This window comes from Schistocerca serialis, chromosome 1 (assembly GCF_023864345.2).
Source record: "Schistocerca serialis cubense isolate TAMUIC-IGC-003099 chromosome 1, iqSchSeri2.2, whole genome shotgun sequence".
NCBI lineage: Eukaryota > Metazoa > Arthropoda > Insecta > Orthoptera > Acrididae > Schistocerca > Schistocerca serialis.
The window spans coordinates 1,011,598,679-1,011,625,740 of NC_064638.1; the positions used below are offsets into that span (position 1 = coordinate 1,011,598,679).

Consider the following 27,062-nt stretch of genomic DNA (forward strand, 5'->3'; position numbering starts at 1 on the left):
GGCCACAATACTGCGTTCACTATGCTGTTTGTAGTACCTTAACCGCACTCCTATTTTTTTATTCAGTATTAAACCTACTCCTGCATTACCCCTAATTGCTTTAGTATTTATAACCCTGTATTCACCTGATCAGAAGTCTTGTTCCTCCTGCCACCAAACTTCACTGAATCTAACTTTAACCTATCCATTTCCCTTTTTAAATTTTCTAACCTAACTGTCTGTTTAAGGGATCTGACATTCCTTGCTCCAATCCGCAGTACGCCAGTTGTCTTTCTCCTCATAATGACGTCCACCTGAGTAGTCCCCGCCCGGAGATCTGAATGGGGGGAACTATTTTAACTCTGGAATACATTAGATAATGGTAGCATTAGAACCTTCCTGTTACATTTGCTTGACCAATTAGACATTTCTTGGACTTTTTGACACTGCTCTGGTTTTCACAATAACTCAGATCGTTACGTATTAGGATACATACAAATAGATACATATATTAACGGAATGCAGGACTCCTGAATATGTCTCTGTTTTCGTGATATTTTTCAGAATCACTGTACATGACAGTTTGGTTCACTCAAAATGTGAACGGATCTTAGTGACACCTTATCTTTATAAATTTGGTAGAGAAAACTACCTAGTTCCTATCTATGGATCTTTTCAATTCTTTTTATTTTTCATTTAGTTGGTTCATGGCTTTTACTGTTAGGTGCACTGTGCTCATGACACATTAATAAATTCTTTAGACTCTTTAAAAAGGCTAGCTATACCATTGCATTTCTCATTACATATTTTTAATAAATTCTAAAAAAAACTTTCATTTTGACTACAAATAAAGTGAGTATTCATTAATGAAATGAAAAATTATTAAACCTAAACTTACATCTATTTCATACATACACATTATTTATAAAAATTTTCAAGTTCTTATATCGGTATAAACCCATTGGTTTCTTGATCTCAGGATTAATGAGAAAATAACTACATCTGTACAGTATCTTTTCAATGACATATGGTCCACTATACAACAACTGCCATTTCTTATTTCTTTTATCTATCAGAGAGACGAGAGGCCCTTGAGTTGTCCTTTAGCAATACCATCTCACCTACTTCAAACTCTTGTACTTCCCTTAACTGTTTGTCATACCTCCATTTCCTAATTTCTGCATATTTTTTAATATAAGTGAAAGCTTGGTTGATCTTCTCTGCTCTTGTCGGCTGCCGACAGCTTAACTTCGGCAATGAAGTTACCCACTCCTCGCTTTCATCCTCGGGCATCAATTCTGCTGGAGTGTATTGGGTGGCAGAATGTCGTAAATGGTTAAATTTGTTTTCAAAGAGGTTTACATATTCAATCCACTTTGAATGCTTATTCGGTGCATATGTCCGCATGAATCTGTTAAACTCTTTGAATATGTGTTCTACCGGACTGGCTTCCAAATGGAATGTAGATATCAGTATCTGTTTTACACTATGGTTTCTCAGAAAATTTTTCCACTTGTAAACCATAAAATATTAAGCATTATCTGAAATGATAGCTTCTAGTTCACCTACAAAAAAAAAAAGTCATGTGATGAGGGCCTCCCATTGAGTAGACCACTCACCTGGTGCAAGTCTTTCAATTTGACGCCACTTCGGCGACTTGCGCGTCGATGAGGATGAAATGATGATGATGATTAGGACAACACAACACCCAGTCCCTGAATGTAGAAAATCTCTGACCCAGCCAGGAATCAAACCCGGGCCCTTAGGATTGACAGTCTGTCGCGCTGACCACTCAGCTACCGGGGGCGGACAGTTCACCTATTATAGGTATATAATCTTTTGTCTACCCTGTTAACAATGGATGTAGTTTTGGAACATTTGAGCAGATACATCTTTAGATACTTAGAAAACACATCATAAACTGCCAATATATACTTGCACACTCCTCGAGCTATGGGGAGTGGTCCAGTTAAATCCAAAGAAACTAGTTGCAATGGGTGTGTCGGTACAGTTGTATGTAATTCGTTTTTTGCTGAATGGTTGCTCGGTTTTGTTTTCTGACATATGAGACATATTCTGAAATTCGAGGGACGTACCTGCCCAAATTAGGGTAATAACGAAACTGTTCGATTTTAGCAATAGTCTAGTTTATGCCAAAATACCTTCAAGTTTTATGAGTATACCAGATAAAGTACTGTAAACAACTTTTCGGAACACACACACACACACACACACTGTTCTTCCTCTTTCTTAGGTTTATGGTACAAAATGCCATCTTTTATTTTGAATTGCTTGGCTAATTCCAAATTAGGATTTTCAGTTATTATTTGCACAATGTTTTTCCACTTAGAGTCAGTAGTTTGCAATTCAGACAAAAGTGTACACTTGTCAAGAAAATTACGTTTATATGTTTGATCTTTAACTAACAGTACTTTGTACTCTGATGCCTGTTCGGTAAGTTCTGCATTTTGGACATGCCCTGTGGCAACCTGGACAAGGCATCAGTAATGACGTAATCCTTCTCATCAATGTATATGGATCTGGAAGCGATACTCTTGCAACGCTATAGCCCATCTTTTTAAGCATGCATGTAACAGTTTACATGTTAATAAGAAACTTAATGATTAGTGGTCACAGTACACTTTTATCTTTTTACCATAAACATAAAAATGAAATTTCTTGAAAGCCCAAACTACAGCCAATGCTTCAATTTCTGTTCCTGAGTGTGATCGTTTACATTCTGTTAGGACACGACTCGCAAAACTAATTACTTTAATTTGTTGTTTGAAGTCTGTTTCATCCATTTGCAACAGACGAGCTCCTGGTCTTGTATTTAAAGATGCATCAGCAGCAATGCAAAAGTCGTTCTCCATGTTGGGGTGATACAGAATACCTGCGTTGATTAACGATTGCTTGATTCAATTGAACTCACTCTCGCAGGCGGAATTCCACTGCCAAACTATATTCTTCTTGAGCTGATTTAATAGTGATCGGCAATAACACGCTGAAAGAAAGGGACTAAGCCCAAGAACGCATTCAATTGCCTCTTCGTTCCAAGAATTTAATCTTTTCTCATCCGAATTTTGATTTGCTTAAGTTCGCAGTGACTCCAGCCTGTTCGAAGTTGCTCAATATTTTATTTATTATTTCCATGTGCTCCTCCCACGTGGGAGTTGCAATTATTTATTTATATCCCATAAATCCAATACTGCAAGGCATTCACATGGATGTAGGACATGTCAGAATTATTACAAATAATACAAAAGGAATAAATAAAAGTACCTCTTGCAAGAGGATATCTGGTATAAGACAAAATACACATTAATAGGTATAGAAAAAATTACATTAAAAATATGCTAGATCTTAATAGCAAAATGAAAGACACAGTAATGTTAACAGTGATTGTGAGTATCTTAATGCACAATAGCACATCAAATTAGTAAATGAAAAAATCAATTACAGTTAACTCTACTGGAATATTCTGCTACTGAATAGAAGGAATTATCTAATAAATACTGTTTGAACTGTTGTTTAAATTTGGGAAGCTCTTGGATAAGTAATTTCAGTGATGGCGGGAGAGCATTGAACACCTTGCAGCTCATGCAATGGACTCCTTTTTGTACAGTAGTAAGGTTTTTTGATTCATAATGGAGGTTCATCTTCCTCCTGGTATTGTGGGTATGGTATGAATCATTGGTTTTGTCTGATTGTCCATTTTTACCAATGAAACATAACATGGAGTAGATATATTGGCATGCAGTTGTCAGTATCCCTAATTTTCTAAGAAGGTTCCTACAAGAATGTCTAGGCTGGACTCCGCTCATTATCCTAATACCTCTCTTTTGGGCAATGAATATTTTTTTGGACAGTGGCTGATTACCCCAGAAAACTATGCCACACAGCAATAATGCATGGAAATTACTAAAATAAGCAGTTTTTGTGGTGTCTCGGTCACATACAGTGGAAATAATACGAACAGCGAATGTTGCTGAGCTGAGTTTCTTGTGGAGGTGCAAAATGTGTTCAGACCATTTTAGACTGTTGTCAAAGTTTACACCCAGAAACGTGGTTGACTCAACTTGTAGTAACTCACTACTGTTCAATGTAATATTTAATTGATCCTCAACTTTTTTCATTACTTGGAAATGCACAAACTGGGTCTTATTAACATTTAGTGATAACCCATTATTTACAAACGATTTACACACTTCACTAAAGAAAATATTGGGCGATTTCTCAAGATTGAGGTTAGGAATTTTGTTGATGAGGATAGAGGTGTCATCAGCAAAAAGAGTAAAGTGAGTTTTAAAGCTAGTATGCAAGGGAAGGTCATTGATAAAGATGAGGAAGAGAAGGGGGTCAACACCACAGCCAATACAGCCCCAGCTAGATGACACAGAGTACCCCTCAGAGTCATTCAACATGACCTTCTGCTTTCTTCCAGCCAGGTAGGATTTAATCAATGAGCCAACTGAGCGACTTATACCATAATATTCAGTCTTTGCTAGGAGGATTTCATAATTAACACTATCAAAGGCTTTAGAAAGGTCACAGAAAATACCAACAGGAGATAATTTATAATTGAAAGACTAAGATTTGATGGGTGTAGGAAAAAATAGCTTGTTCTGTTGATACACCCTGTTGAAATCCGAACTGGCTACTGTTTAATACCTTATAATACATGAGGTGTTCAGCAAGTCTTTTCTGAACCAATTTCTCAAGAATTTTAGAAAAGGTTGTTAAAAGGAAGATAAGCCTATAGTTGGTAACAGCGGCTTTACCGCCTTTTTTAAAGAGAGGTTTGACAATAGCATACTTTAGTCTCTCAGGAACAATCCTGTGCTGGTTGGATTCATTGAATATGTGGCACAGTATTTTGCTTATCGGCTTATAGCACTCCTTCAGTAATCTTGAAGAGATACCATCTATGCCAACAGAATTATTGCTCTTCATCTCTCTAATTATATTCTCAATTTCATGTACTGTGAAAGGAGACACTAATCTGCTTGGTTTTTTTATTAATAGCTTTTTGAAGGGATAGCATGGTTTCATTAACAGAACATGTTTTTCCAGTTTGTACTGCTGATGCAAGAAAGTGGTTGTTAAAAATGTCGGTGGTTATTTCAACATTGTCATGAATGGTATCATTTGTTTTAATTTCTATTGCGTTTTCTGCAGCAGGGATTTTACCTGTTTCCCTTTTTATTATTCCCCATATGGTTTTAATTTTGTTATTAGAGACATCAATTTCTGATTTTATAGAAATACTCTTTGCCCTTCTTAGAACTTCTTTAAGGATAGAGCAGCATAGTTTGTAATGTTTTTCCTTTTCTACACTATAACTGGATTTGAGTGAGGCATACAGATTCCTTTTCCTTCTGCAAGATGTTTTAATGTCCAAAGTTAGCCAGTTTTTACTAGAGTAGGTCTCGCGTTTGGATTTGACAGCCCTTTTAGTAAAGGCTGCTTCGAATAGGCAGATAAATTCATTTAGCAAGGCATTGTACTTGTCATGAACATTGTCAAAGACCTCAATCTGGTACCAGTCTACTTCTTGTAGGGAATTACAGAAGCTATTGATAGACTGTGTGTTAATTACTCTGAAAGTTTTACTGCACAAATTGTTCTTACAAAGAGGGCTAACATTATCAATTGAAAGTAGTTGACCATCATGGTCTGAGAGCGCATTCAATATACGTTTTACAGTTATTTTAGAATTCTACTGCTGTCTAAGAAGATGTCAATTCGACTTGTAGAATTAGCTGTGACTCTAGTGGGAAAATGCACCAGTGCTGTTACGTTAAAAGAGTTCATTAAATGTGATAAATCATTTCTTCCCATGTTATCTGTAAGAAAGTCAACATTAAAATCACCTACAATTATAATATCTTTTGTTCTTGCAAAGATATGAGTTAACAGAGATTCTAACTGTTTTATAAATTAAGATGTCTTCTACAAATACGACGACTTTATCAAGTAACTCTGGGCTTAATACCGAATCAAGAGCTGCTATGAATACTCCAGCACTCATATTTAAACCAAATGGGAGTACTTTAAACTGGTAACTCCGATCAGCGAAAATAGAAGCTATATATTTTCTCGACTGTTCTGTCAAAGGGATTTGCCAATATGAAAATCACAAATCAATGGAGGAAAGATACTTTACTCTAAAGAACTTTTGCAACTGTTCCTCCAAGTTCTCTGGTCTAGTCCTTACTGCGAAAATAATTTTATTAATGTCACAAGCATCTAACACCAGATGTATTTTTCCACTATCTTTTGTAACTGCTAGCAACGGGCTGCAGTCAGGTGACATTGACAGCCCAATTATTCCCCATTCTAGCATCTTACGTATTTCTAGTTTTACTGCCTCCTTTTTTGACCATGGTATGGAGTAAGTAGCATTACAAAATGTTTTGTGTGGTATCACATCAATATTGTACGTATAACCTCTGACGACCCCTGGTCTCTCAGAGAATACCTCTGTATGTTCCGTTAACAGCTGGGATAACTGTAATTATTGCTCTGGTGTCAGATATGTGGATTCCTTTACTTTATCACTTACTGATTGACAGGGCTCTGTGGTACTAACATTCTCTCAACTGTGATGGTTATAATTTCGCCCCCACAAAACACTGCCGCATGTGCAGTATGTTTGACAGGTTACACTTGACTTCAACTTTGTGTCAATATTTTCCATGTGTAGCTTTAGTGCGCAGCAATTCCAGTTTCACTCTAACTTCCCCATTCTCTAAACTGCAAATACCTTGAGAGAGGTCTGTATAGGCATTCCTTTCCCTCAAAAGCTCCCAATCCAGAATACAGGCGACTCTCAATTTCTTTACAACTAGGAACATGCAATTAAATGCCCCATTTCCCATAAATACGTCCACCTGTACCAGGCTCCTAACTACCTGTGCTTGGGCACCAATAGCACCCAATACTTTGCAATACTGAACAGGCAACACTGGCACTTTATGCAACTGGCACAATTTCCTATAGAAATCATAACTCATTACCTTGACTGTCGCTCCATCAATTATGATATTGACAGGTATGCTGAGAATTTTAACCTGAACCACAGCCTATATCAACTCACTATCTGCTTGGTTACATCCCATATTCTCAGTTAAAAGTTCCTCCTTCACTCCAAAACCATTGTTATATCTTAACATATTGGCTGTATCCTGTTCCTCCTTACTCTCCTGTGAGCTCTCCCTCCATCCCAAGGCCAACAACTGAGAGCTAATTGCAGCTGTCTTTAGTTTGTCGAATCGGTTATGTAGGATGATTCTTATTTGTCACATCAACTATTCTCACACTTTGATTCTGGTTCTGCCAAGCCGGGTCGTTTGAAGTACCTGCTTGACCATGTTCGTTCCTACTGTTTGAGTATCTCTCTGTGTTATTCTGATTATCCTGTCTTGGATACCATGGCATTGCAACCTTATTCTTCCCTTGTGGTCCTGCATCTCGCATCTGCTGTTGACTGCCATCTCCTGGGCAAAATCTTTCCTCATATCTTCGTTTTCGTCTGTATTGAGGTGGACTATTTCCCCAAGCCTGCCTATTGTTATTACCTTTGTCATCGTTCTGATGACTGTTAAATGACTGATTTCCATTCATAGGTTTACCATTGTGGTTTCGCCCATTAAAACAATTCCCACAGTTACTCCAACTATTTTGCCTATTATTGTTCTTTTCTTTCTACTCACGACCATTTACATTGCTACTTTGCAACTTTAGGTCTTCCTGGATTAGATCTAATAAATCCAAGACAGGCAAAAAGTTATCCAAATCATTGTCTGGTACATGGATTAGTTTCTCTCTAATATTGTGTGAAAGCCTGGATTTTAATAGTCTGATCACATAACAATTTGAGATCGGTTCGTCCCAATATAAAATATATTTTTTGAAATACTTTCTTAGACTTTCTTGTTTAGGACACTACGCCTCTGGACTGTATACCTCTTTGCTAAGTCTTTTCTGAATACAGGGTGACCAGTATTTGTTTAAAAATGCTTTTTCAAACTGTTCACAGGTGTAGCAAGTTTCAGCTGCATCTGTTGCCCATAGAGCAACATCTCCTACTATGTGTGAAACAATAAACTGTATCTTTTGTTTCTCAGTCCATGCTCTGGGCAGCATGTTTTGAAAACTTTTTATGAATACAACTGGGTGGATATTTTTCTTATTGGTGGAGAAGGTTTGAAACTGGCAGTGTTTGATTAAACTCTCCTCCATCATTATTGAAGATTCAGTAGGCCCCACACCATTCAATATTTCACTGTGCAGACTACACGTTCCTGTCTGTACGCCATAAATTGTATTATAGGTGGCAGTGAACAGAGGATTTTCGTGTGAAACATGAGAATCAGGTGTATAATTGTCCTCCATTCTCATGTTATTTACTCTTTCCTGTTCTGTGTAATTGATCAGACCAGTCGAGCGAACTGCGCGAATTGCACATCACTTCTGTCTATATGTATTTTTTCGTCTATATGTTTCTCCTTGTCATCTATCCATTTTTATACTTTATCTATGACTTTTTTAGTATGTTCCGTGAGGCAATTCTGTAATTTTTTCCTCATTTCCTATCTCTATGTTTTCTACCCTCTTGGTTATGTTTTGAATATCTTCCTTTATGCTAATTTGCTCTATCCGCAGATTTTGTACATCTGTGGTTAAACTAGCTAACAAATTTTGCAATTCTTGGTACGCTTGTTTTAAGCTGGGTATGTCTGCTTTCATGACTTTGAAACTTTTAAGTTGTTCATATATTCTGTTTTCCTCCTCTTTTTCCCTTTCTTCTATCTCTCTTTTTCTCTCCTCCTGCTGTCTCTCCCTTTTTTGGACAGCTATATGTGTCTTTCATAAAGTGTACAGTCAAGTGTGGTGACATGAACATGCGTGTGCAACGAAATAACTTATGAATATTGTGGCTCACAACGCTTGACACATGAACAAGTGAACTATAGTTGTTTGAGCAGGTACTCACTTCATTGATGGATGCTGTTGGTCAGGGTTCTCTCCGCTGAAAATGCAAGTACAACAGGTAGTAATGATGCCCAGGCTGTAAAAATGGAGAACTTCTGTCACAGCATCAGATTATTGAACAATAAGCACACACTCACTGCACCCAGAATGAAGACAAACGCCACAGCAATTCTTCGATAAGTGGCACTCAGGTGAAAGTGTGACATTCAATGTGACATCAACACCAATAAAATGAGTGCACACACGTGCAGCGGTAGCATATAGCATGTTGACCATTGGCAACTAGTTCTCGCTGCCAAATCAGCCAGTGCACCAGCGCGAAACCCGGCAGCAAGAATGGAGCAAACTGGACATTATTGCTAGCGCACTAAATTCAAATATGTAATGCACTCACATATTATGTACATAATATTTTAATAGGATAAGCTGACATATCCATTCCATTAAATAAAAAAAAGAAGCCGAAATAAAGGGCATATCGACCCCTATCGGCAAATGTAAAAAAAATACAGTATGTCTCCATACTACATCAACATACAGTGTGGGGGCAATTGTGTACACACATGATGAAGGACCCCTAGGATACTGTAAAGTTAATGTTTATTAAAAAAAAAAAAAAAATAAAAAAAATTTGAAGCACAGATCGATAATAAGCACTGGCAAAGACGTTAATTGTGAATGTGCAGTCGGGTGCAGACAAATGAAGGGACTTTCATTCAATTATTTGTATATGATTTTTTTTTTCAGTCTCAGTCTCTCGTATGTAAAAGTTTTGTTACGCTGTACTGCTTTGAGTATGACGGGCTACGATTCTTTTGTATCATATGTATTTTCTGAATAAGAGAAGACTTAATGACAGGGTAAAGCATTTTTATTAAAGTGAAATAGAACCAAGTTAAGAAAAATTACTTCATATTTTGCATTATATTGGGAGTCCCTGGTATTCCCTGGAGTCGTCTGCCTGCGACTACAAGTTAAATGGAGGAAAAGAAGTCTACGGTCATATTTTTGTAAAATTAACAGTAAGAGAAACTTTCATTAAAAGATGCTGTGACTTACCGCTGATAGATAGATACAATAAAAAACACACAAACACACACACAAATTTCAAGCTTTCGCAACCCACAGTTGCTTCATTAGGAAAGAGGGAAGGAGAGGGAAAGACGACAGGATTTGGGTTTTAAGGGAGAGGGTAAGGAGTCATTCCAATCCCGGGAGCAGAAAGACTTACCTTAGGGGGAAAAAGGGACAGGTACACACGCATTACATATGTCTGCCTGTGTCTGTATATGTGCGTTACATATGTCTGCCTGTGTCTGTATATGTGCGGATGTGTGCGCGCCCACACACACACACACACACACACACACACACACACACACACACAGGCAGACATATGTAAAGGCAAAGAGTTTGGGCAGAGATGTCAGTCGAGGCAGAAGTACAGAGGCAAAGATGTTGTTGAGTCACAGGTGATATACGAGAGGCGGCAATTTGAAATTAGCGGAGGTTGAGGCCTGGTGGGTAACGAGAAGAGAGGATATATTGAAGGGCAAGTTCCCATCTCCGGAGTTCTGATAGGTTTGGTGTCAGTGGGAAGTATCCAGATAACCCGGACGGTGTAACACTGTGCCAAGATGTGCTGGCTGTGCACCAAGGCATGTTTAGCCACAGGGTGATCCTCATTACCAACAAACACTGTCTGCCTGTGTCCGTTCATGCGAATGGACAGTTTGTTGCTGGTCATTCCCACATAGAAGGCTTCACAGTGTAGGCAGGTCAGTTGGTAAATCACGTGGGTGCTTTCACACATGGCTCTGCCTTTGATCGTGTACACCTTCCGGGTTATAGGACTGGAGTAGGTGGTGGTGGTAGGGTGCATGGGACAGGTTTTACACTGGGGGCAGTTACAGGGGTAGGTGCCAGAGGGTAGGGAAGGTGGTTTGGGGATTTCATGGGGATGAACAAAGAGGTTACGAAGATTAGATGGACGGCAGAAAGAGACTCTTGGTGGAGTGGGGAGGATTTCATGAAGGATGGATCTCATTTCAGGGCAGGATTTGAGGAAGTCGTATCCATGCTGGAGAGCCACATTCAGAGTCTGATCCAGTCCCGGAAAGTATCCTGTCACAAGTGGGGCACTTTTGGGGTTTTTCTGTGGGAGGTTCTGGGTATATATATAGTGATGGACACAGAAAAAGAAATAACGCAAGGTAAAGTCAATGAACAATTTTGTACATGCATAACATTTCCTAATAATGCAATTGTACTAATATTCTCTCTTCATTGCAAGCGAAAGGACAATTACCAACCAATTTCTTTCATTCCTTCGTTTAAATTTTTTTTATTATATTGCAGAGGATGGGGGGGGGGGGGGGGGGGGTCAAGGGCAGGAACGGCCATTTCAAACGTGGTGCCACCCATTCATGCCATGGGACGTTACTCGGTCCTGTGGCACAATGGAGCCGCTAGGAGCTACCCACCTTGCCTACGGTACGTGCGCCAGTCTGGCCCTGCAAGGTTCCATACACTGCCACCATATGTATACAAGCAGAACAGATGGATGATTTTGTAAGTGTGTGTGTGTGTGTGTGTGTGTGTGTGTGTGTGTGTGTGTGTGTGGGGGGGGGGGGGGGGGGGGGAATCATAAAGGGAGACCAACAGATGAATACAGTAAGCAGATTCAGAAAGCTGTAGGTTGCAATAGCTATCCAGAGATGTAGAGACTGTGGCAGCCCCTGCAGTCAGTGATTTCAACTCCTGATGACAATGGCGGAGACAGCTGTCAAAAGCTCAAGTGTTTTATTGAAACAACATGGCTGGTAAACCGAGATTTTACTGAAGCCTGAAAGTGGATTTCTCTTCTTTTACTATAAACTTAATTGTTAGTGTATGTTCATGAGGACTGTATCCACAATTTCTCCTGTTTTGTCACGTGTTAGCATGTCCCCACAGCACACCTGAACTGCTGGGAGTCTTTGTGATAGAAATAGTGGTCTCCTAACTGAAACAAAGGCTACAGAAGTTCACTCAGATAGACTTCCTCTGAGCCTGAATAAGTCTATTACAAAGCCATAGACTGTCCACTAATAACAGTTTTGTCTCAAAAGCTATCCGTTCCATTGGCATCTAGCTCCTGATGATTAAGTGTGTGTTTTTACCACCTTTGCAATCTAGACAGTTTGACCAAGACACTTAAGATTACTGTTAAATAAGACAAGCCGACTGGTCCCACCTCAGGTTCAAAACAGTAAGGGCCTGTTGCTGTTTTATCATATGGCAAGACCAAAGAAAAATTTGTGGCTGTTAAATGAAGAGGATGCTTGCCCCCCCCCCCCTCCCCCCCCGCCCCCCACACACACACACACACACATTCATTAATTATCAGTCTTCCTTTTTTGAAACAACATTTAATGTTAATAGCCAGTGACTGAAAGCCAACCTTAATGTCTGTGAAATTCACGGTTACCGTGAAGATGCAGTAACTTCCATGTACACTTAACATGACCAGATGTATATAAACAAAATGAATCGATTGAATAAAAAACAATTACATATGTGCAGACACTCATTAACAAATATAAATTAACTATGATAGAGAAGTATGATTTTTTTTGAAAACTTAGCACTACATTTTGCAGTTGTAAAACATTTTCATACAAACTGACTAGTCTCAAATTTTGATAAAAATTATACCACCTCTATAATTATTGGCAACAAGTAAAAAAATTCTGGATTTCCATGTAAGATTCGTGTGAAACTTACTTGGTAATACACACTCATACACTAAGAAATCTTCTGACTATAATGAAGGAAAGTGGCTATGACATTTTTATTTTATCAGTACTACACAGTATTTTAATGAAAGGCACCCTGAACACCACAAATATTTAGTTTCGTATGTACCAAACACAATATATTGATTAACTATATTACACTGGCATTGGATAATAAATTTATTTCTTTTTTGTGGATAAAAGTTAAATATGGCTGTTAGTTTCTTTCATTTCACATTCTTACTGAAAGTGATAATATTTATGCGCCATAATTCATACACTAATGTTATCTATTGTCACTTACAGGAAAGGAACAGGAATCTGCATTTGTAACAGTGTGAGCATAGTTAAGAATGTCAGACTGAATGTATTTATACTGATCTGTTACTTAGTATTTCTTTTTTCCATGTCTATGCTGCAACATGGTTTTTTCTTAATTAAACACTGAGAAATACATTCTATATTTAAACTGAAAACCATTTATAAACAAATCATTGAATTCATAACAATATTGTATATTTTTGACATTATTCACAGATATCCGTTTTCAGTTCGCTTCTTATTCTCTACCTAAAGTCTCAACATTCTTTAATCTCTTTGCACACACTTCTTGCAACATTTCATTAATATATGTTTATTTTCTGCTAAAACTATGATGGAAAGAGAAGCAGGAAGAAATTAAATGCATCTAATTTAATTTAAAATTGGAAGCATAGATAAATCAAAGAAACTGCAGACTTTCAGTATTACTGATGAAAAAATAAGTAAATATATCTCTCCACATTTTGAACTGCTTTGTAAGCAAACATATTTGACACGTTACAGTTATTGTTACTTAGTGTTACTTGCATGTCGATCAAAAGCTGGAGTACAGTTTAAGAGTGAGAAGAGTAAGTAAGTAAGTGTGTGTGTGTGTGTGTGTGTGTGTGGGGGGGGGGGGGGGAAGTGAGGGAGGGAGAGAGGGGGGGGGAGGGGGAGGGGGGAGGGGGAGGGGGAGGGGGAGAGAGAGAGAGAGAGAGAGAGAGAGAGAGAGAGAGAGAGAGAGAGAGAGAGAGAGAGAGAGAGAGAGAGAGAGGGGGGGGGGATGTAAGTGAACAATGGATACTGAATTTATGATGTCAGTACTAGAGGTCCTCCTCAGTCCTTTGACAACTCAATTTTCTAGAGAAATCATATAAAGCAAAAAAAATCTTATTTTTTGGTCTTGGTCTTCAGTCTTCTCTCTGTTGTACCTGATGTTATTTCTGAGTACTGCTTATTTTGTCATTCCTTCCTTGAAAAATTTTGGAGATTTAGGATAAATTTCTGCAGGTATTCTGACTCAAAACTCTTGAGCCCAACAAATGTATTGTAAAAGTAACCAATTTACTGGTAATAATCCATACTGAGCAAACTCTGGTTCCTAAAATTAGTAATCACATCACCTTCTATTTACATCTGCTTCTGCAACTGCCTGGCAAATATCAGTTTTTGGTTGTGAGAATGAAAGTTGCTACTAACCATATAGTTGTACTAATGTAGGAATCACACACTCACATTACATACTGCTGCAGGCTTATCGATTTTATCACTCAAAAGGATTGTGGTTTTGTGGGTGCATGTGAGGTTTGTTTTATGTAATATTAAGTAGGGCAATTATGCTGTAGGAAAGGGGGTGTCTCTCGGGTTACTGTTTTTACCAGATTTTACATTGTACTTACTTTGACATCTAAAGTTCCTGCTACAGTTTTCCAAGATAGTGGGAAACTTCTTTTTATGAGAAGAATATGCAACCAAAAGATAGGCACAACAAAAAGAGTCCGCTATATGGTGAGTAGCAACTTTCCTTCTCATAATATTGTTACATTCCATACGGGATTTTTCGTTGTTTCTGTTTTTGGTTGCATATTCTTCTCATAAAAAGAAGTTTCCCACTATCTTGGAAAACTGTAGCAGGAACTTTAGATGTCAAAATAAGTACAATGTAAAATCTGGTAAAAACAGTAACCCAACAGACATCCCCTTTCCTACAGCATAATTGCCCTACTTAATATTACATTAAACAAACCTCACATGCACCCACAAAACCACAATCCTTTTGAGTGATAAAATCGATAAGCCTGCAGCAGTATGTAATGTGAATGTGTGATTCCTACATTAGTACAACAGAGAAAGTTCAGTTTAAAAAAATGTTAATATTATAACAGGAGGGAGGATGGACATATCACTTAGATTCTAGGACACAAGTGACAATCTGTGAAGTATTTCTACTGGCAGTGTTGTGCTTTCTGAAGGTAGGTACTGGTCAGCCTTGGTATCTCTCTGTGAATCCTTGAACACAATGCTGAGAAAATGAAGAGTGTTACTTTCCCATTACAACTAATCATATTGTAGTGCACTGTAATATTTTGTTTGTTTTTATGTATATTAGCATTTCCTTAGTAAGTTGTATGTAATCTAAAAATCACAAAAAATCCATTTACTTAAACACACAACTGGATCATTACTGATACCAAAATAAGGTACAAAGGTATGCAAAACTTAAGAGTTATACATCCTTTGCAATGTCGCATGTGGTATTTTCAAAATGGTCCATTGTCTCAAGTTTTAAGATTCTGATTCAATTTTTTGTTTCGGAAGGAGTTAGTATTTCATAACAAAATAAATTCATTATACTTTCCTTGATTTTCAGTACTTCAGTTCAAAAATTAGAGGAGGATATAACGCAATCATTTTAGCATGAAAAAATGTTACAAATCTTTAGAGTTGTAACACAGAAATATCTGCCCTCTTTCAGCCTGTTCCAAGTATGACATTTACATATACATAAATTTGTCAAGACAAATACTCTGATGTATCCACCAAAGCTATTTTGCCTATGTTCAGGGAGTCAATAGTATATTTAGGGGAAAAAACCACACCTTTGATCTACAAAGTAAATAAAAATTGCAGAAACATTAACTGTTATACCACGTATACATCACATGTGACCTTTTTATTAAATTTTCCCTGCTCCTTACACCAGCAAAGTTCTGTTAGAATGAAAGTAAGATACCGAAAATTATCAGGTTAATGGACTGGAATGTTTACAACTTGTGAAAGTCTGCAGCTGTATTCACTCAATTAAAACAAGAAGAACTAAACAACTTTAGCCAGCACTCATTATTGAATACATTATAGCACTGAAATTAAATACTTTCCACAAAAATTTAATGTAAGTTCATTTGGTACATAGTGCTCACAAAGGAGCTATTAATACTTGCTGATGGAACTTGATCCCATTCTAATATTTACTATTATCTCAGGTACACTCTTGTAATGAATATCTGATGGAGACATACAGAGTTAAAAGTGAACTGCACTGAGTTACAGAAAAATCTTACACAATTATTTACATCTATACAAAAAATATAATATGAAAAGCCGAACACTGCACTTGTTCCAACAATAAGAATCGTATAAATTAAAAAATAAATTATACTTACAAGTATTAAAATGAATTTAAATTTAAATACTACAGCTTTTTACAGTTTTTATCTGTGCCAGGTGCTTTGGATGCTGTGACTGCAGCAGCAGGCACTTCACATGATTGTTTATTCACATTATCTGGACAAGTTTCACCTGCCTGCGTTGCCGTGCGACGTGTCGCACCTTTCTCTAACACTTTCCCCATCTGCTCCTCCAATTCAATTAATTCTTCCTTCTTTATTAATTCTACAATTTCATCAATCTGCTTTTTGTTGAGTTTAACATTTTCTGCAGCAACTAACTCAATCACCTGAAGAAGAAGGTCAATCTTTACATTATTTTGCATCAAGAACCAACACAAAAGGACAAATTTTAAAGAAACTTATACTAACCTTAAGCACATCATCTACACGAAGTGAACCATCACGATCAGCATCAATTTTTGCTAACACTTCTGATATTTGTTCAATAAATGAATCATCAGGAACTTTCTGGATCTGCCTGATTGCACTAATTAATTCTTCTATGCTTACCAGCTGCTCCCTGGAGAAAAGGAACAGTTTATTATATCACAAATGTTTAAAAAAATGCAAGCTTTTATGAATATAAGACTGTGACAACATTTCACAGAAAAACATTGTGCCTCTTTAAGAGAAATTCTTTTGTGATTATGCCATTCGCGGACTACTTAAGGCCCCCCTCCCCATTTTCTTGCTTAGTTTCTATTATTTTCAACCAGTGCACTTTTAGATTAAGAACTGGAAACCGCTGTGGTCCCAAGAGCAGTTAGAGAATTACAAACTGATTCACACAAAGTAATGTATACATGTGCAATACAAAGGTTCACTCCATAAACAATCATAGATAAAGCGAGCGTAAACCAACTGCCACCCCCCCCCCCCCCACCCCCCAGCCGAACACGAACACACACACACACACACACACACACACACACACACACACACACACACACACACACACACACACAGAGGTTTTTTTTTACCCAATTATAAGATGAGGTTTTCCCCAAAATTTGTCACTGGAAAAATACAAGGTTGTCGTATTCTCGCCGAATGAACTATTGCTGCTAAGGTTGACATTTTTTATGTTGTTTGAGAGACTGATATAGTGGTCATCTCCCATTCATTCACAGGTGAAGCTTTGGCTATTGAGATAATGCAGAGAAGGGTAGGTTGGGCAAACGATACTCATGCTCCAACAGGCTCCCGATTTCTTAATACGCCAAGGCACTCGATACAGTATCGATCTTTCTTGTACAGTCGTGACACCTGTCTCGCACAGCACTAATGCACTAATGAGAAACTACGGAGTAGTCACCACAACAATCTACTGCTCTCCTTAAATTTTGTGAAACATAAGAGGACATAGCATTAAATTCTATTATCTTACAAACACTTGTTTTATCTTAAAAGTTTTGCAATAAAAGTTCTCATATGTGTATGTATACCGTATACAAACATTTATGGTGCTTTTTAAGTGAAGGTAATATTGAAAAGAAAGAAATTTTGTTTTTCAAAAAAACATTATTTGATTCTGGACACAATTCAATATTCTGTCTGGTTATTAGAGATTGCAATTATTTACCAAGTGTGTTGCAAACGAGAAATTCAGTCGCTGTTCACATATTAGAATATCGCATAAAAATGTTAACACCTTTTAATCAGCTTTAAGCAATATGGTGACATTCAGACAAAATAAGAAAACTAATCCAGGATTAAATGTCTAAAAAATGAAACATATTAAACTGACTGTAATTGTTATCACAAGAATAAAATAAAAGTGGCAAGACCCGTCTTGGAGACAATATGGACAGATGTCACTACATTGTGGGATGAATGAAAGTTTGAGAACTGGATTGAATTGTGATTGCAATTTTTTATTTATGTATTAGTTGATTTTGTTACATATGACCTGCATCCCACATGGACACTGCAGTCTGTGTTTAGCAGTTCTTGAGGCACAGCACTATGGAAGGGCTTTTACCACCTTGGCCAAGAACTCTGAAGAGTGAGGGCAGGAGTGTGTTGAGTTGTCAACCAAAGGAATCAATACTGTATACTTTTGCTTTTTATGGACATCTATCATGTTTAAACTGCAGTTTGCCTGACTCCACTTGAAATGACTTTAAAACTGGACAAATACGCAACAACAGTATACATTTACCTAACAGACAGTAAAAATCTAGATAAGGACTAGTGACATAAGGCAGGGATTGACTTAAAATGTTTCCTGCAGCAATATTGTTCAACACTCACTGTGGTGTATGATGGTAATGAAAGGGGGTGTGTCAGCTGCTGGTTCTAGATAGCCAAGGAGAGTGTGGTGGGCAGATGGTATGTTTTGGAAGCAACAAACATTGTAACATCCTCATGTCCGTCTATAAGTGAAATCCAATATGCATTCAGCAAAACAGAGCCACGTTCTCAGGTGCTACCACAATCACAACCTCAGAAATCACAACATATTTGAAAGAAACAGCCAAATATTTGTGAAAATGAAGATTTAAATTTCATAGCTGTGCTATTAGGACGATGGTGACAATTTCTCCTTGTATTATGAAAATCAAGACAATCAATAAATAGCCTAAGTTTTGAACAGGTATAATGTTAACATTTTAGGCAGATACTTTATGTCAAGAGAACAGTTATAAATTACAGAGTGCAGCAATCAGTCGTCCTTTTCAGATTTTATTATGCAAATCCGGATTTCAGCTAGTAACTAGCCATTCTTAATGCGCTATTTTTTATTCTCAGTGCATTTAAGTTCCTGTTGTTTGGGTGTCAGTCACAGTTCTTTGAATACTACCATTCAAAGTATTCAAAGAACTGTGACTGACACCCAAACAACAGAAACTTACATGCACTGAGAATAAAAAATAGCGCATTAAGAATGGCTACCGTATTTACTCAAATCTAAGCCGCACTCGAATCTAAGCCGCACCTGAAAAATGAGACTCGAAATCAAGGAAAAAAGTTTTCCTGATTCTAAACCGCACCTGAAATTTGAGACTCGAAATTCAAGGGGAGATAAAAGTTTTAGGCCGCACCTCCAAATCGAAACTAAGTTAGTCCATTATGATACGAGACACAATTGAGGTCGAATGAATGACGATACAGCTACAGTAGTTTGGTTCAAGTCGTAAGCTTAGCAGTTAAGCTTTACCAGGTAGCCATTGCTATGCGTCAGGCGCTCCGTCCGTATTTATACGGGTACCTTTCCTTCTTCACGTGCTTTGTCTGGTTTGAATTGATTGCTTATTTTTCTTTGATCTGATAAGTGCCGTTATGTGTTTACATCACTCTAAGCTGAAAATGCATTACTGTACTGTGTCATGCATTGTTTGTCGCATTCTGGTAATGAGTGTTTACGGCCTGTAGTCGCTTGCGGCTTGGCTTGCTCTTGTGCGCGGTTACTTACACTGCTGCTTTCTTTGATAATGATCAACAAGAACCAAATAATAGACTGCATATGATGGAAGATGTTCCGAACGAGAGTTTAGCGAACATTTTTCTCCATTTGAAAATGTTTGCAGACGCCTCTTTAGTACATTATATTCTGCACAGAAATTAGTCATCTTAGATATAAAAATCTAGTCAATTGCCGTGCTTCATTTCTGACTGTATCACTATTAGGCATAAGAATAATACGAATATAAACATGACATGATTTGTGTATTCTTCCGGTTTTTTTTTTTGGGGCGCAAAACTGCTATGGTCATTAGCGCCCGGTCCGTGACTTAGGAAACAATAAAAAACCGGAAATGGAAACCAGCAGCAATGGGAACGAAAGTCATAAAATTTGAGAAACTAAAAGCAGAAGGAAGGCTTAAAAATCCACTACAGAAAGGGGTTGGTTGTCCCCAAAAAAAGCTTCAAATGACTGACGTCATTTCACTGGCACTAATAAATTCGAGAACGCGATCGGCTGAGCGCATGTCATCTGCTAAAATTGACGATATATCAGGCGATAGCTGTAGACGAGAGCGTAACGGATTAAAATAGGCGCACTCAATTAAAAGGTGTCTTACCGTCCACAGCTGAGAGCAGTGGGGACAGAGTGGGGGAGGATTGCCGCTTAAAAGATGTCGATGGCTAAAAAGACAGTGCCCTATCTGAAGTCTAGTTAAAATTATCTCCTCCCGACAACGCGTTTGGGAGGAAGAGGTCCAAGCACAAGGAAGAGCTTTGACGTCCCGCAATTGATTATGGGGAAGTGTCGACCAATGCGCGTGCCATAAACGAACAACTCTGCGACATAAAACGCTCCGTAGATCGGTGAAGGGAATCGACTGAGTAGCTGGCCGAGGAAGAGACTGCAGCCTTGGTCGCTATATCGGCCGCCTCATTCCCACAGATACCAGCGTGTCCCAGGAGCCAGAGGAACGCCACCGAGACGCCCCCCAGGTGGAGCAAGCGCAGACAGTCCTGAATCCGGTGGACCAGAGGGTGCACAGGGTAAAGAGCTTGGAGACTGAGGAGAGAGCTGAGAGAATCTGAGCAGATAACGTACTGTATCCGCTGATGGCGGCGGATGTAGTGGACAGCCTGGAGAACAGCGTAAAGCTCCGCAGTATAAACCGAACACTGGTCGGGAAGCCGAAAGTGATTTGGGGTGTCGCCAACAATATAGGCACTCCCTACACCTAACGATGTTTTCGAGCCGTCGGTGTAAATAAATGTGGCGTCCGTCATTTGTGCACATAGAGCAGCAAATACCCGCCGATAAATAAGTGATGGGGTACCATCCTTGGGAAATCGACAAAGGTCTCGGAGCAGGCAGATCCGGGGACGGAGCCAAGGCGGTGCTGTACCCCAAGTTGTCAAGAAGGTTTTAGGAAAGCGGAAGGAAAGAGAATGGAGCAGTTGACGGAAGCGGACTCCCGGTGGTAGTAGGGAAGAGGGGCGGCCTGCATACCCTACATCAAAGGAGGCGTCGAAAAAAATGTCATGGGCTGGATTAGCAGGCATGAAAGACAGATGGCTAGCATAACGACTCAGAAGGACTGCTCGCCGATTGGACAGCGGAGGTTCAGCAGTCTCAGCATAAAGGCTTTCCACAGGGTTGGTGTAAAAAGCTCCAGACACTAAACGTAATCCACGATGGTGGAGAGAGTCGAGACGCCGAAGAATAGACGGCCAAGCAGAGGAGTAGACTATGCTTCCATAGTCCAATTTCGAGCGCACTAAGGCGCAATAAAGGCGGAGAAGGACCACTCGGTCCGCTCCCCAGGAGGTACCATTCAAGACACTGAGGGTGTTGAGGGATCGCAGACAGCGAGCCGAAAGATAGGAAACGTGGGAGGACCAGCACAGTTTTCTGTCAAGCATAAGACCCAAGAATTTAGCGACGTCTGAAAACGGAAGGTTGACAGGTCCTAGATGTAAGGAGGGTGGAAGAAACTCCTTTCGTCGCCAAAAATTAACACAAACGGTCTTACTGGGAGAAAAACGGAAGCCGGTTTCGATGCTCCAAGAGTGGAGGCGATCGAGACATCCTTGAAGACGTCGTTCAAGAAGGCTTGTCCGTTGAGAGCTGTAGTAGATCGCAAAATCGTCCACAAAGAGGGAGCCCGAGACATCAGGAAGGAGACAATCCATAATTGGATTTATGGCGATGGCAAAAAGTACAACACTCAGCACGGGGCCCTGGGGTACCCCGTTTTCTTGGGAGAAAGTACGGGAGAGAGTAGTGTTCACCCGCACCCTAAATGTGCGCTCTGCCATAAATTCGCGAAGAAAAAGGGGCAGCCGGCCTTGAAAGCCCCAAGAGAACAGTGTGCGGAGGATGCCTGTCCTCCAACAGGTATCGTATGCTCTCTACAGATCAAAAAATATTGCTACCGTTTGGCGTTTCCGGAGAAAATTGTTCATGATATAAGTGGAGAGAGCAACAAGATGGTCAACTGCAGAACGATGCTTTCGGAATCCGCATTGGGCAGGTGTTAAAAGACTGCGGGACTCCAGCCACCAAGCTAAACGGTAATTCACCATACGCTCCAAAACCTTACAGACACTACTCGTGAGAGAAATGGGGCGATAGCTAGAGGGGAGATGTTTGTCCTTTCCAGGTTTCGGAACGGGAATGACGATAGCTTCCCGCCATCGTCTGGGAAAAGTACTGTCGGTCCAAATTCGATTATAAAGGCGAAGGAGGAAACGCAGACTATGGGTGGATAAATGCAGCAACATTTGGACATGGATACCATCCGGTCCTGGGGCGGAGGAGCGAGAAGAAGAGAGGGCATGTTGGAGTTCCCGCATGGAGAAAACAGTATTGTAGCTTTCGTGATTTTGAGAGGAGAAAGCAAGATGTCGCACTTCCGCTGCACGTTTCTTCGGGAGAAATGCTGGCGGGTAATTTGAAGAGCTCGAAATCTCAGCCAAGTGCTGACCCAATGAGTTAGAAATTGCGACGGGGTCCACTAAGGTATCATGCACGACAGTGAGCCCAGAGACCGGGGAGAAACTAGGCGTGCCTGAGAACCGTCGAAGCCCACTCCAAACTTCCGAGGAGGGAGTGAAGGTGTTAAATGAGCTAATAAAGAATTTCCAGCTAGCCTTCTTGCTATCGCGGATGACGCGACGGCATCGCGCACGGAGCTGCTTATAGCGGATACAGTTGGCCAAAGTGGGATATGGTGACGGAAAATGCGAAGAGCACGTCGCCGCTCACGTATTGCGTCACGGCATGCCTCGTTCCACCAAGGAACTGGGGGGCGCCGGGGCAATTCGGAGGTGCGTGGTATTGAACGTTCCGCAGCTGTAAGAATAACGTCGGTAATATGTGTGACCTCATCGTCGACGCTGGGAAAGTGACGGTCATCGAATGTCGCTAGAGACGAAAAAAGTGTCCAATCGGCTTGGGCAAACTTCCAGCGTCGCGGGCGCATATATGGCAGTTGAGGCTGCAGTCTAAGGACACATGGAAAGTGGTCACTCGAGTGTGTATCATCAAGGGCGAACCATTCGAAGCGCCGAGCTAGCGGAACAGTACCGACGGCAAGATCCAAATGAGATAAATTTGTCGTGGAGGCAGACAAAAATGTGGGGACCCCAGTGTTGAGGCAAACTAGATCTGCTTGGTGGAAGACGTCTAGCAATAGGGAGCCACGTGGACAAGGATGTGGAGATCCCCAAAGCGGGTGGTGGGCATTGAAGTCCCCAACCAGCAAATAGGGGTGTGGGAGCTGACCAAGAAGATGAAGGAGATCAGCTCGTGCCATTGGTGTGGACGATGGAATGTATACAGTACAAAGAGAGAACGTGTATCCAGAAAGGGAAAGACGGACGGCGACAGCTAAGAAGGAACTGTTTAAGGGGATTGGGTGATAATGGAGAGTATCATGGAGAAGAATCATGAGTCCTCCATGGGCTGGAGTGCCTTCAACAGATGGGAGGTCATATCGGACGGACTGAAAATGAGGGAGAACAAAGCGGTCATGGGGACGCAGCTTTGTTTCCTGAAGACAGAAGATGACCGCGCGAGTAGGATCGTAAGAGGATCGACAATTCATCCCGATTGGCTCGAATGCCGCGGATATTCCAGTGGATAATGGACATAGGGTGAACAGAAAATTGAGGACTGTGACCAAGGTCGCTGTCAACTCAACGACTGCTCAGAGCTTGCGACCGACAGCATGGAATGGCATTCAGCCGAAGGCAGAAGATCCTGATCCATAGGTTGGTCAGGAGCAGCTCCTGCCACTAGCGATCGGCCGGTTGACCGGCCACCAGCAGTGCGCCTCGGCGACACAGAAGACGGCCGAGGGCGATTTCCGCCAGGTGGTGCTGTAGATGGGACACGCCTTGGCGGAGAAGGAGAGGAACTGGGTTTCTTTGTAGCCTGCTTGGAAGTATGGTGTTTAGATGAAGGAGGAACCGATGGTTGTGAAGTTGTGGTACGTAAAAACTCTTCACGAGTATGCTCTTTTTTCGAAGACTTGGTGTCTGACTTTTGGGCTCGAGATTTAGCAGAACCCGACGAAGGGTGAGCCATAGAGTGGGCAGGCGAAAGTGGCGAGGTTGAACGGGCGATCTTTGCGCTGGCCGATCTGACGACCGTGGCACTAAAGGTGAGGTCGCAAGTCTGCGTGGCCGCCTCCTTTGTTGGCCGAAGAGAAGCAAGGACAGTGCTGTATTTTCCTGTCTGAGGCACGGTGGGCTGTCGACTGGCGAATAATTTTCGAGCAGCAAAGGTCGACACCTTTTCCTTCACTCTTATTTCCTGGATGAGCTTTTCGTCCTTAAAAACGGGGCAATCTTGAGAGGAAGCAGCGTGGTCACCCATACAGTTGATGCAGCGAGGGGACGGAGGTGGACAAGCACCCTCATGGGCATCCTTGCCACACGTAACACATTTGGCCGGATTGGAACAGGACTGGCTGGTGTGATTGAACCGCTGACATCGATAGCAACGCGTAGGGTTTGGGACGTAAGGGCGAACGGAAATTATCTCATAGCCTGCTTTGATTTGTGATGGGAGTTGAACTTTGTCAAATGTCAAGAAGACAGTGCGGGTTGGAATGATGTTCGTGTCAACCCTTTTCATAACTCTATGAACAGCCGTTACGCCCTGGTCAGACAGGTAGTGCTGAATTTCTTCGTCAGACAATCCATCGAGGGAGCGTGTATAAACGACTCCACGCGAGGAATTTAAGGTACGATGCGGTTCCACCCGGACAGGGAAGGTGTGGAGCAGAGAAGTACGCAGCAATTTTTGTGCCTGGAGGGCACTGTTTGTTTCTAACAACAGGGTGCCATTCCGTAATCTGGAACAAGACTTTACAGGACCTGCAATTGCGTCGACACCTTTCTGAATAATGAAAGGGTTGACCGTGGAGAAGTTGTGACCTTCGTCAGACCGAGAAACAACAAGGAACTGTGGCAACGATGGAAGAACTGTCTGTGGCTGAGACTCAGTGAACTTACGTTTGTGAGCAGACATAGTGGAAGTTGAGGAAACCATTGCGGAAGAATCCCCCATGATTACCGGCGTCTCCGATGGCGCGCTCCTCCCTTGTGGGGGCCCTCACTGAGGGCACTCCCGCCTTAGGTGATTGTTCACACCTCAGGTCACACCTTCCGACAAACGGACGGAGGGACCAATCGGCACTTTCGGAAGGTATCAGCTCGGGTAATCACCCCTCCCTGGGCCTGGCCGTTACCAGGGGGTACGTACGTGTCCTACCTGTCTACCCGGGGCGGGGAATTACGCGTTACCCCGTCACCGGCTACGCATGGAAGTGCGTGGGTCGGCCTTCAGACACGCACAGGGAGGAAGAAAGAGACAGGGAAAGGAAAGAAGAGAGGTCTCAAACGCCGCAGCGGAGAAAAGGGTAAAGAGAAGAGGTAAAGAGAAGAGGTAAGGAAAAGAGGTAAGGAAAAGAGGTAAGGAAAAGAGGTAAGGAAAAGAGGTAAGGAAAAGAGGTAAGGAAAAGAGGTAAGGAAAAGAGGTAAGGAAAAGAGAAGGACGAAGAAAGATGAAGACATACAAGCAAGGAAGGCAAAGAATGCGGTACATTTACAAGCGTCCGTCTCCGGACATAGGCACAAACCATACTCCCAGAGGGGGAGAAAGGGAAGGAAAGAGCCAGTGGTGAGGGGAGGGGGGGGGGCGAAGATGGGGGATGGGGAAGGATGCGGAAAGTGAAGGTATGTAGCCCGGAAAGGAAGGAAGGCCACATTTGCTCGGGGTCCCATGCTCGCTATGCACGTATCCACAAAAGATTTGTGGATCCCCTGGGGGGGTATTCTTCCGTGTTTGCTGTGCTCTCGCTCTAGTTTCGTAGTTTATTAGGCAGACAGGATTTAAATGAGACAACAGCATACACGAAAGAATACATGGCAAAATGTTTATATTCGTATTATTCCTATGGTGAAGAGAATACTGCATGTGATCCACAATTCATAAAAGTTCCTAGTAGCAACCATCTCTTCTTACAGGTAGGAAAAAATTTAGGACGTAAAGTTTCCCATATTGACAAACATCCCAAACAGTCTTGCCACTAGGATTTTCGTAGTACATTGAAATGCTGCTAGAAGATGAACAATATGAAATTTCTATTTACTTCGTTGGATAATGTATGAAAGTGCAGTGGTCGAAACTTGGGGCGGAGAAAAAAGCTCGTTTTCCACCTTTTTTTTTTTAATTTATTTACTGACAAAGAGGTTTTGGCACCAGTACTTATCTTTGTGCCTGCAAAACATGTCTGTTGTAGCGCTACATATATTCGATGGCAGAAGTTAGTTGTGGCGGCACCTACCAACATTTTTCAGAACTTACGCTTACTTTGCACTCGATTCTAAGCCGCAGGCGGTTTTTTGGATTACAAAAACCGGAAAAAAAGTGCGGCTTAGATTCGAATAAATATGGTAGTTACTAGCCGAAATCCGGATTTGCATAATAAAATCTAAAAAGGACAACTGATTGCTGCGCTCTATAATTTAGAAGTCACATACAGTCACTGAGCGCATCCACTTTCCGAATGGAAGGTAACCTGATGAATACAACAGATTGTAATTTAGACTAGTCAGACTACATTAATTCCAGGACTTCCCTTTGCTACCTACCATACTTCTCTTTTTAGCTGTTCTAGTACTGCTGGGTCTTAAATTTTATTAATTAAGTTTTAATTTCAATTTTCAGGTGTACTTTTTCAATTTACTATTTACATGGTTTAACCATAAATAAGTTAGTTTCAGTGCAAAATCAAATACAGAAAATACATTTGAACAATTTAAGAGTACCAGTTTTGAGAATAAAGATGGAATAAACAGATTTACAAGAATAAGAAACTAGTAACACAAACAGGGAACAATTTGAGACCACAGCAACAATGTTTTA

General features: G+C 40.6%; 1 protein-coding gene across 1 annotated transcript in view; it reads right to left on the bottom strand.

The window, feature by feature from the left end:
- Nucleotides 1–13,832: 13,832 nt before the first annotated feature.
- Nucleotides 13,833–27,062, bottom strand: part of LOC126413449 (mitochondrial proton/calcium exchanger protein) — a 113,140-nt gene continuing 99,910 nt past the window's right edge. The window contains exons 11-12 of the mRNA XM_050083265.1: nt 16,592–16,742; nt 13,833–16,509 (exon numbers count right to left, since the gene is read on the bottom strand). Coding sequence (XP_049939222.1) covers nt 16,246–16,509; nt 16,592–16,742 — 415 coding nt within the window. The 3' untranslated portion in view covers nt 13,833–16,245. The remainder of the gene's footprint in view (nt 16,510–16,591; nt 16,743–27,062) is intronic.